The sequence below is a fragment of the Schistocerca cancellata genome, chromosome 1, assembly GCF_023864275.1.
Source record: "Schistocerca cancellata isolate TAMUIC-IGC-003103 chromosome 1, iqSchCanc2.1, whole genome shotgun sequence".
Classification (NCBI taxonomy): domain Eukaryota; kingdom Metazoa; phylum Arthropoda; class Insecta; order Orthoptera; family Acrididae; genus Schistocerca; species Schistocerca cancellata.
Window position 1 is genome coordinate 901,655,082 of NC_064626.1, and position 12,623 is coordinate 901,667,704.

The 12,623-nt window shown below is 39.6% G+C and overlaps 1 protein-coding gene across 2 annotated transcripts in view; it reads right to left on the reverse strand.

Moving 5' to 3' along the window:
• Positions 1-12,623, reverse strand: part of LOC126190914 (notchless protein homolog 1) — a 66,833-nt gene that overhangs the window by 36,769 nt on the left and 17,441 nt on the right. For both annotated transcript variants that reach the window (XM_049931554.1, XM_049931545.1), the window contains exons 2-4: positions 7,310-7,470; positions 7,076-7,212; positions 2,038-2,212 (exon numbers count right to left, since the gene is read on the reverse strand). In XM_049931554.1, coding sequence (XP_049787511.1) covers positions 2,038-2,212; positions 7,076-7,212; positions 7,310-7,470 — 473 coding nt within the window. The remainder of the gene's footprint in view (positions 1-2,037; positions 2,213-7,075; positions 7,213-7,309; positions 7,471-12,623) is intronic.

Sequence of the window (12,623 nt, forward strand, 5' to 3'; positions counted from 1 at the left end):
TCTCATGTAAAATTCTTATTTTGCTACTTGTGCTGTATTGTTTCTTCACTGACAATATGTAACAGTCTTTTCATTGTGCCTGTATGCAACTCAATGTGTCATCTTTACAGTGAGTAGCAATTCATCCTTTCTTCTAGTATTGTTTATAAGCAGAAAGTAAATAGAGCTCATGGTCACAGATCTGAGAGAACTTAGCAGCATGCCCTTTGAGTCTTCCCAAATAATGATGCAATGCTGAAGAATCATCTTCCTTCTTCAGAAGGAAAACTGTGCTGCTACATATGCTACAGCACCTCTAATGGGTTCTCACATAAGATGCCAGAAATCTACATGTAGCTGCTAACCCACTGCAAGAATCAAACGCAAGAAGATACCTTGTGGATCTCAACATCTTCCAAAGACAAACCTCTGGTAGCACTCTATGGAATCAGCCAGCTGCACTTCCTGCGAGTACCAGAGTACCACTTAATAATCATACGGTATGTATTTCCAAATCTAACCGATATCACAAGGCAACAGGAAAAAATAGAAAAAATATTTTGAACAATCCAGGCGTGAGAAAAAACAACCCCTGAACTGGAAAAATGCTATTCAGCTTCATTGATACATGTGGTGAAAGGAATTGCAATTTTATCAAATAAAGACATGATTGGGGACCATGCCTGTTAAATAAAATAAACTGTTGACTACATTTTTTTCACATGCCTTAAATTAAAATGTGGCGTGCACAGAAAATTTGTTTTGTGGCTGAATAAAAGTGGTTTACAATGCACTGCAACATTTGTGACTGTGAAAATACAAACATCTTTGAGAATATATTTAATGGCAAGAAAACCGTTTCATGATGAATTGTGAAAAATTCGAAACCAGTAATGGTACTTTTTGAATAAAGTAACCTAAAATCAATTTGTGCTGGTTGCTGTACACCATCAACAATTTAGTTCATCTGGACCACTTGCAGCTAGACACTGCAGTCACTGTGACTGAAGTACTTCATAGAGTCCATGCTGCATTAATTCAGATAATGCACATTTTGCTGCCAATTTAAATTACAGCTGCAGGTTGCCATCAACAATGGGTACAGTGAACCCAATACAAATTACTGCCCATTCATAACCAAGCACCTAAACACTGTCCCTCTTTGTCTGAATTCAGAACACAAAACCTATAATTGGATGAAGATATAACAAGTGCTGTGGGAGAGTATTTGTGATCCAGAATGAGATTTTCACTCTGCAGCGGAGTGTGCGCTGATATGAAACTTCCTGGCAGATTAAAACTGTGTGCCCGACCGAGACTCGAACTCGGGACCTTTGCCTTTCGCGGGCAAGTGCTCTACCAACTGAGCTACCGAAGCACGACTCACGCCCGGTGCTCACAGCTTTACTTCTGCCAGTACCTCGTCTCTTACCTTCCAAACTTTACAGAAGCTCTCCTGCGAACCTTGCAGAACTAGCACTCCTGAAAGAAAGGATATTGCGGAGACATGGCTTAGCCACAGCCTGGGGGATGTTTCCAGAATGAGATTTTCACTCTGCAGCGGAGTGTGCGCTGATATGAAACTTCCTGGCAGATTAAAACTGTGTGCCCGACCGAGACTCGAACTCGGGACCTTTGCCTTTCGCGGGCAAGTGCTCTACCAACTGAGCTACCGAAGCACGACTCACGCCCGGTGCTCACAGCTTTACTTCTGCCAGTACCTCGTCTCCTACCTTCCAAACTTTACAGAAGCTCTCCTGCGAACCTTGCAGAACTAACACTCCTGAAAGAAAGGATATTGCGGAGACATGGCTTAGCCACAGCCTGCTTATTTAAGAACTGGAACACTACTGGAGTAAATGTGAGGAGCTGAAAGAAAAGTCTCCAGTGAGGAAAGAAACATTTGTCTGATAAGGTGAAAATATATTTATAAACCACAACTGACAAGAACAGAGTCCCTGAAATTATTCACTTTAAGAAACAGAAAAGGTGATGGCTACCTGGTATCACTGAACTATGGCTGTTTACACACCTAATGAAAGTTAAATGTTAGCTTACCTGTGGTATGGTTCCCAACTAAGTGCTGTGATCCACTGCTTATGTCCAATTAAACTTCGGCCGACCTGCATTCCTGTCTGTGGATCCCACAAACAGATGTGCCCATTTTTACATGCTGAGGCCAGACGTAGACCATCTGGAGACCAAGCAATGCAAAGAACCCAGTTTTTGTGTCCTGTAAATGCATGTAATAATCAGTTTTATTGTATGAAGTGACTGTAAAATGATTATAAAGTGTCTCTAATGCCAATAAAATTCAGAAAAGTAGGCTGTGACTAAGTAAATGGTAATGACACATGTTGACAAAACACACACAAATCACATGCAACTGTTCATGTCTGGTAAATTTAAATATACTGCTGGCCATTAAAAATGCAACACCAGCAAAAAAAGCAAACTATAAAATTTTACAATCTATGCGTATACAGAATGGTAGAAACAATATATGATTAAATCTGTAAGTCTTTGGAGTTATACAGGATACAGAATTTAGTTTACAGAGCTGCCAACCTTGGCAGCAATGACAGTTCTAATCCAGCTACGCATTAAGTCAAACTGAATTTGGATGATATACAGGTATGTCCTTCCATGCTGTTATGCCAGAGTTTACGGCTGGTGTGGGGTTATATGCCAGTCTTTCAGCAACCAATGGCCAGACAATTTTTACTGGTTAGAGATCTGAAGAACATGACAACTATGACAATGCATGCAATTTCACAACATTCTTTCTCCTCGGAGCCTCCATACATGGAAACATGTTTCACAATGTTGTACGCAGAAATGGGACTTTCCTGAAAAGATGACATTATGCCACCCCAGTCCAGTAATGCCGTTTGACCTGTCACTATCTGCACATATCTCTGTGTTGCCACGTCCAGGGACAATGCAACAATGGTCACTGGACTGACAGTCTGGTGTGCCAGACATCGTCTCACTGTCTATGTGGATACTTATCTTGCTGCACATGAGCCCATTTCCTGACTCAACTAACATGACGTGGCTGTATCGTCGTGCACTGTTGAGCAAAACTTGATCATCAGACACAAGGGACCACTGAAATCCTGCATGGCATCAAGTATTCCTCTGAACCCCTTGATTCCATATTTGCATGGTAGTAAATTATTCTGATCATGGCAATGATTGGTTTAAAGGGACTAAACATTGTGGTTACTAGTCCCTAATGCACTCTAAATTCACCTGAAATAATGTGGAACAAGAAAAAGAGAACTGTCAGCTCAACGGTCTGTAACCTTGTCATCATGATTGAATATCTATGTGACAGTAGCTTAAATCATATGGTTATCCATGTCTGTAAATGTACTGTTTCCATTCTACAACAGTTTCAATTCAGATGTACATCTCGTCCACTTCTGCTTGACACAGTACAATTATTAGGTAACAATTCGTAAGGAAACGTAATGAAACATTCATGTATCACTAAGAACAGTTGTTAGTTTTAACACTTACACATTACAAAATGAAAAGGAACCCAGCATACTGTATGTACAGAACACTACTGGTGCACTATAACAGCAGCTCAATGTGGCGACCACCAATGTTATTACAGGCATCGTACCTGCAAAGCATGTTCTGGTATACCACCTAGCGTCCCTTCAATTTCTAGTGCAGTGACCGGAACTTAAGCCAGCAATTCTTCCTCTGTCTCTACAGGAGTCTTGTAAATTAAACTTTGCACATGACTCCACAAGAAATAGTCCATAGTAGTTAAATACAGCAATTGTGGCGGCAACATGGTGGGACCAGCTCAATCTATCCATCTTTCACCAAGTCATCTGTTGAGATGTTTTTGACCTGCAAGTGAGAAGTGAAGTGGTGCACATCATGCTGAAACTACACTTCCCGAAGGACATTCTGTAGCACAGCTTCCAAGAACAGGTCCAATATGTTTTGTAGGAAGAGCAAATAAGCAGGAACAATTAGATTGAGAGTAGCTGAAATCCCTGAACATGCACAGGATAAAAGTTTTTGTCTGCCCAGACATGGCTGATTTGTAAATTTAGAACAGTTTCTAATGAACTTACATTCATCTGTGAACAGAACTCAATGCAGAAACAGTGATGTGTCGATATGGCAGTGCAGGAACCACAAGGAGTAGGCAACGCATTATGGAAAAATTGGCTGAACCCATAACATGCACCCTTTGTATGTGGTACAGATTTAATTGTTGCAAACACAGAATATCCAGATGATACTTTGATTAACACCCATTGCACACACAATGTACTTGTTAATGGGTTTTCTTCAACATGATGCAGTATATCATATTCAAATTCGGGCATGCAGCATTGCTGTGGAGCACCACAGTCCTGCCTCCTCACAGTGAGGGTACCTGTTTCTGGGAGTCAATTCGTAACTTGGGCAAAAAGTTTGGGTGATGGCATGCTATGATGCAGAAAATGTTTGGGTTACAGCCAACTAGCAACTCTTCCGTTGCCTTGAGCTTCACCATACACAAGAAGCGTGTCTCTGTATTCCAAAATGGGTACTGAAGCATGTTTACTGTATCAGACACATAAAGGCATTGAATAGGTCCCGCAGCAATGCATACATTAGGTGACATCAGGTGACTGACATCGTACACATCATCCTGTCTTATTGCATACCAGGACAAGCAACTCTGAAACTTCTCTCTTTCCCTCAGCAGATGTGGATGCATTACACATCTGAATTGAAGCCGTTGTTGAATGGAAACTGTGTTTCTGGATGTCGATTACTATTCAAAATTATATAGTCACTCCCCTCTAAGTCCTAGAAGCTTGTAATGGGATTGTTGGAGAATGACACAGGGTTATGGTGGAGCTAGGGAGAAGCAATACAGTAAACCTAGTGTGGGTCCCTGGCCACTCACTGATCGGTGGCAATGAACAAGCTGACAGATTGGCCACAATGGGGGCAAAGACTCCATTCATTAGACCAGAACCTGTCCTGACAATCACCAAGGCTATAGTCAAACTAGAACTACAGAACTGGCTCAGAAGGCAGCACATGGAGTACTGGACCAAGGTCTACAAACAAAAACATGGTAAGGTTTTAAAAGAAGCTCTGCAATACTGGGCTTGAACAGGGAAGAGACTAACCTCATGGTTGGACTGATGACCAGCCATGGGAATTTCAAAAAACACCTACATACACTGGGTACAATGAAGGAAACCCTAAATGTAGGATCTGTGATGAGAGTGAAGAAACTGCATCACACCTAATCTTCAAATGCACAGCACTGGAGAGCAAGAGAGAGAGAATTTTTGGGACAACTAGACCTGAAGAATTACGTCTAATGAAAAACTGGTAAAGGGACTCCTTGCACTATTTAAGGGCTTCATTAGGTATACAGGGAGCGATACCTCACAATAAACTCGGTTTCAGTGCAGGCAGTGGCAGGTTAGGCCAAAGCTGTTTTAGCTTCCCTGCCAAAATCAAATCAAGTCAATGTGAACTAAAACTGTGAACAAAAGAAGTGCATTCGACCAGCCAGTTGTGGGCAAGCAGTATTAAATAGGGGATTGGCGGTCATAGTGCATCAACGTAATTGCAGCACAAATCACAATGGAGCTATGAACTCAAAATCAAGTGTTCATGAAATGTTCCAGAATGTTTTGAACAACAGAAAAGTGTATACAAAGTTTGTCCCACTCAGTTTGACCCACTGACAAAAACAACAACACATAGACACCAGCAGCAACTTGACTGAAACGAAAACCAAGGATAGTTTTTTCAAGAACAACATCACAGGTGACAGGACTTGGTGTTATCTATATGAACATAACATAAAACGCAAAATTGCAGACTGGGTCTCTGATGGTTCTCCATGACCAAAGAAGATGCAAATGTGATGTTCAGGTTGAAGAACATCCCAAAGGAGTACTTTTCTCACAGTTTCACATGGATATATGAACACTGTGTGCAATGCACTACATAGAGCATCTGAGAAATAAAAACCATCATCTTAAATTCTCTTTGTGTTTTTATTAATCCAGTCTCTAAACTTTCTCGACTGAAGGAGTATTTTAAGATTTCAAGAAACACTTTGTTAATTTCTTTACCTTTCTGAGACTGCAATTAATGAATTTTTTTGTTTATTTCAACGTCTGTTGTCTTAAAATCTGTTGCAATATTTTCTTATGCATCCTGTTTTATAACCCTGTTCTTAAAATCCATATTTTCATGTCCCACAGTACAGGAAAGCACTCCAATTTCTAAATTAAGAATTATGTTATTTCACTGGTCGATAAGCATTTCTCACTTTTCAATGCTGACATTTTCATATCAGTACTGAACACACAAAAGAGTGAAGAGGAGGAGGAGGAGGAGGAGGAGGAGATAGGTTTTTAATGTCCTATCGACAATGAGGTCATTAGCGATGGAACACAAGCTCGGCGAAAGAAAGGGAAGGAAATCAGATATGCCCTTTCCAAGGAACCATCCCGACATTTGCTTGAAGTGATTTAGGGAAATCACTGAAAACGTAAATCAGGATGGCCGGTCGCAGGTTTGAATCATCATCCTCCTGAATGCAAGTCCAGTGTGCTAACCACTGCACCACCCCACTCGGTGAACACACAAAACTTCTGCAAGTGAGAGAAACACTTAGAGCAACTGACACGTGACTGCAGCAAGATGCACGAAACTGTTTCCATTAACTTGCAGAAACTAATTCTGGAAGTTGAGAGAACTTTCAGAAGTTGAATAATTATTGCTAGTAGTATTTCCACATCAATGGTTTAGCAGAAGCAGCTTCCAAAAGTGACTTGTGGAAGTTTAGCCTCTGTTGGCCACATGCCTCTAAGTAGTACTGAATTCCTCACAAATCTGACTGAATTAAGTTTTCCTTCGCTATCTTGGAACACAATGATAGCATACAAGCACCAGTTGTATAACAAAACACCGGAAACAGCTGCAATTTTACATGAGTAACCACAGACATCAAGGAAATGCTGCCAATTCTGTTACGATTACACAAACGCCCTTAATTTAAGCCATAACACAATATGTACTATGATGATTCAATCGTTTATAATACCTTTACATGTATAATGAGGTGTCTGAGTATGAATATCCCAAAAACGAACTGTTGTGTCTCCTGAACCACTTGCTAAGTACTTTCCATCTGGACTGAAGCTGGCTGATATCACTGCTTCTGCATGTCCTGGTAATGAACTGTAAAAAAAAAAAAAAACTTCAGTTACACAGAAGACAAAATTATAAAAAAATAAATTGTGCTGTGTAGCCTGTTATGTGCGCCGAATTATATTACCTTGTGCATCGTGTAACAGCCCGCACTCTGAAAATTGCTTGCTGTTGATAGACTATGTCTACCACATTCTCTGTAATCTGAATATCATCACTCAATGTATCCTGTAATGATGTTTTAACTTCCTTTTCATTAACAAAGAAAATGTATGGAGTATGTTCATCCTGCAAGAAAATGTCAAGATATGTTATTCTTAAATAATATTTATGTAGTATTTGCAACAGCTTTTTCCATCTTCCATTCAGTTCTTTAATCAGTAAACTGTTTAGTAATTATCTGTCATTCATACTATCAACTACATTATGTCTGTCATTTCCTTTTCTTTACATTCAAAAATAGTTCACAGAATAAAGAACAACTTTTACACTGTTATGTCCAAGAATACACATGATACATTTCTGAACCTATCAACTGCACAACAATCAGAAGTAAGAAATGAAATGTCTCAGCATCTGATATTACAGTGAAAGCATGGTAACAGTGACCCATGCACACTGGACCTTCAAAGGACTGTTCTCAAAAGCAGAAGTCTGATGCCCTGACTTCCTAAGCTAAATAACAATGGTTTAATACACGGAGTAATATTCTGACCCAGTAGGACTAATGAGAGGGAGCCTGTGACTGCCTGTACAGAAACCACAATCTACATCTAGTATGATGTTCAAGAAAAGCTGCCCTCCCTCTTCCCAATTGGTACCCAGATGACTGATATTTGGGGAGAGGGGGGAGGTAGCGACTTGGGAAGTTGAGGCTGGTGATTACACTTTTGGGGGAAGTTGTCAGGGACACACTGGTGATAGGCTACTGAGTGGGCTAACGTAATTACCCAAATTATCTTGCCACCTATGGAAGCTGTGCACGGGCTGGCGCTGGCAACTGCACAGGCCTTAATGCTGGGGCATGCACAGGCTTAACACTGAGGGCTGCACGGGCTTAATGTTGGTTGTGGTACATGGCTGGCAGTGACGGTTGTCTACCATGGTCGTATCTGAGATGAGTCATTCTTTAGTTGTTGTGGCCAGTGTTTATTTTTGTGCCGCAGATTGCTCATGCCTGGTAGCTACTTACATCATCTTACCCCCTCTATGAGCCATGTAAACCCCTTTGGCCCACCCCCATCCATGGCACCAGAACAATGAACCTATGTGGTAATACTTCCAGTTTTCTTTCATATATCCTTGAATTTTGCTTCCCATTCACAATACAACATTGGACTGTAAAAAATTGTTGTACTTTAGAGGATTCCTGTAGTTGAAGCACCTTTTGTCAAAGAGTCAACCTGTTCATTAAAATTTATTCACTTAAGAGTTGATACAAAAGTGTTTAAATTATTCCTTTGCAGTAATTTTCCAGTCTCTTGCATGATGTCCACAATAAAACAGTTCATTTTAGTTTCAACTCTGGATTTTCTGTTGACTTAGTACACCCTTGGAATCAGTAATGGGTAATATATTGAGAAATCCTATATTGCCTCCTCAAAATCAGTGCTTCTTTTGTACCGATAATCTCTACTGCAAATATGGGAGATTTATTCAGAAGTAATCCCAACTATGACATTGACAGCCATCTACACTAAGGAAAATTCAAGTGTATTCCTGCAATAACCGCACAGCTCAATTTAACATGCCTTCAATATCAACATATACTTTCTCTCGTGGATGATCAGGGTTGTGTCCTGGAGCTCACCAATGCATCCGAGCTTGCAAGTGGTTGGAAGGCTTGGACCACATGTTACATACCTGTGTCAATTCCTGAGTAATATAGAATATACCTCATCAACACCATCATATTTTTTATTTGCCTGTCTTTTGGGACTTTATGGCACACAATAGCTAAGGTCATCAGCATTTAAATCACGAATTACAGTGAAGTGTCTTCTAGGGAATGCCTTGAAGTTAACAGACACACAGGATGCCCAACTGTATCAGCAGGTGAGTAAAACTATAGTGCCTAGTAATAGTGAGTCTGGAACACTAGTTAACAAGCAACAAACATAGTGCCCACAACAGAAAATTAAATCTCCTTCACGCTGTTGCTATGGTGAGTTAGGTATCATGTCGCATTTTGAGTACTTTCATAAACAATCCTTAAGATAGAACTGTGCAACAAATTGGCACTACAGAATTTATCTTTGGCATGCTACTGTAGAAGTTGTCACCATAACAGCTGAGTACAAAATACATGCATTTCATGTTTGCATATTTTTTTAGTGGTGGGCCACATGTGACAAATTCTCTTCACATTTGAAGATTTTTGGCTTTATTCACATTATCTTTCACTGATTTTATCAAAAGTTGTGTGTGTCATGACAAAACATGTATTTGCAATTGTTTAAGAAAGCCACACAAAAACATAGTATATTTTCAGTTGCAAACTAAATTTGTGGTTTCTCCAATTTTTGCAACAGTATCTTCATTCACACACATGGTCCCCAATCCCAATTTATAATTATGAGATGAAAGATATATTTCTGATAATTTTCAGAAGCTTACAATTTTCATGCACACCAAACTGTAGTCACGTAGGAATGCACATGTTGCAAGGTCACCTCACCATTGTACTGAGCAGGACATAGCGACTGCTGGCTACTACATCTCCTCTATGCATCGTGCACTGTGCTCTGTGGGTCTGATGCCCACCAGCCTGAGCCAACCTCATATGAGTACAAGCCTACTAATATAAGGGGCAGTCAAACAAAAATTGAAAAAAGAAAAACTTTTTATTATTTCAAAAGCAACTGCCACAGCCCTTAATACATTTTTTGCCACTGTGAGACAAGACAGTCAATGACTTAATGGAAAAATGTTTGCAACTGTCTACAGAACCATGATTGCACCCAACCACAACTATCTGTCACAAAGAAATTTGTGTTAAATACTGGTCCAGAGAGCTTGAACACTTCTGGACAAGGATAGCCTCACCAAAGAATTACAGTACCAGTTAATAGTATTTTGAAGAAATGGGTACTTAAATCATCAAACTGAACAGCCACTGCAATAAAAATCAAGTATGTCTGAGAAAGGGATTGAGGCACAGACTGAGGAAGAGAAGCCAAAAATCTCTTATCTACCTTATGGTGGACCACTACCCGGGAAGATCAACTGCTACTGGAGTGAATTTCGCTCCCTTCAACTAAAATAAAAAGTATTCTTTGTAATGTTAAGGACGATCTAGGTCTCCGAAAGCTGGGTGTGTGTCATGTTCCAGCAAATGTGGCACATCTTATGTGGTGCATGCTATCAGAAACGTTGAGGTGAGATGAAAGGAAGATCAGTGACACATTCGACTAAAAGAACCAAGAAAATCAGCTTTTGCCAAGCCCTGCCTCAAATATAATCAGGATATAAAATACAATGAGAGCAGTAAGGACTTCATCAAAACAAAGACCTAATAAACCAGAATGAAGGTTACAATTTAAGCAACACTGTGTCTGGCACTGAATTTATTACAATCTTACTGGCCATCACATCTACCAGAGAAAGAAAACACTGACAAAGAAAGATACCCCAAGTGTCAAAAAACAATCTTGATGAAACTTGGCAGGTGTGCAGAGGGGACAAAACAATACAAAATCTGAAGTGTTTAACTCCATTTTAAATGCCTCCATTTAATTCTAATACCACTGAGAAGATGAGTGAAATATTTATTAATGTCAGTGGTGCTGAGAAACAGTTGAAATAGTTAAAACCTTGCTACCCTCTATTTCAGTTCACCAAAAACGTAATTTGGCATATTAGGTTTGGTGGGTATATCTTTGAAACTATAATACATAAAAAATGTTTCACATATAATCAGTTCTCTTTGAAAAGACTTACCAATGCAATGAAATATGCCTGATACAAACCACGATATTAAGACGATCACCCATGACAATCTGAATCCTGCTGGATTTTCTTTTATATAGTGTTCTCTGACATGTATATTATGTATAGAAATTTTGTTCATTTTATGTGCATAGTGCAAGAAAAGTTATGTTTTAAGCATTTGTTTAAGGATTATTTTATTGTAATGCTGTATCATAATAAAAAGTTAGTTATTTTCATTTAACATAATACAAATATGAGAGATGGTAAAAAGAGACAAAAATGAAAGTAAAACGTAAAATAACATAGTTAAAACACAAATCAAATATAAGTAAAATAAATATTCAGACTAATAATGAATGTTTCAATATTTTCATCAGGTACGTTGACAATACTCAGGCAGCACAATTTGTTCAGCTTATTTTCCAAAAACGGTATTTCAGAAACCAGGTTTATTATACATGGATGTATGTAGTGCATGTAGCTTGTATGATTCTTTCATTTGTGTTGTAACAAAAGTTTTCATTTTTCAAAATTAATTAATAAAAATGGGTTATACTGCAAAATTTCACATTATTACAAAATTCCACTACATTGGTTTCAAGAATGTTAATTATGTATCAAGATTTATACAGGGTGTTTGGAAATTTCTGTTACAAATTTCTAGGACTTGTAGAGGGGAGCGAGTGCATAATATTTCGAATAGGAACCCATGTCTGGAATTGTATCGTTTCCATTCTACGACAATTTCAATTCAGATGTTTAACTCATCCACTTCTACGTGAGCAACTGAATTAGGCTCATGCGGTACAAAAATTAGGTAACAATTCAAAAGAAAACGTAACAGAGCAACATTTTATCACTTGAGCACATTTGTTTGTATTAACACTTATATATTAAATGTTTACATTATTCCAAAGCAAAAAAAAGCCCAGCATACTGTAAGTTACAAGTCTGCCGCAGAGTGGCTAAAAGTGGGCAGTCCACCAAGAGGTGGACAACTGTCATATGGGAGCCACAGCAACATTGAGGTGGGTCCTTGCAATGGAGGAGGTAACCATGTGTGAGCCATGTATGGCCAATGCAGAGCTGACAAGGACAAATAGAGATTTAACACCCATAACCCCTTGTGGGGTAGCACCATGCGTATTCCACACATTCACAGTCTCCTTAATGACACACAGTTTGTTGTGCATACTGTTATGCCACTCCGTCTCCCACAGCCAAAAAACCCTGCAGTGTAAGATAGAACGCAAGTCAATTCCAGAGACGCCCATCTCCAGGAGTGGTTTCTGCATAGCCTGTTTGGCCAGCCAGTCAGCAAGGTCGTTACCCAGGATTCCGAGATGTCCTGGGGTCCACACAAACACCACTGAACAACTGGACCATACCAGGGCAGAGATGAACTCGTGGATATTCGCTACCAAAGCATGGCGAGGGTAGCACTGGTCCGATAGCCCGTAAGCTGCTCGGGGAGTCAGAATAGAGAAGAAACGATTCACCAGAACAGGAAC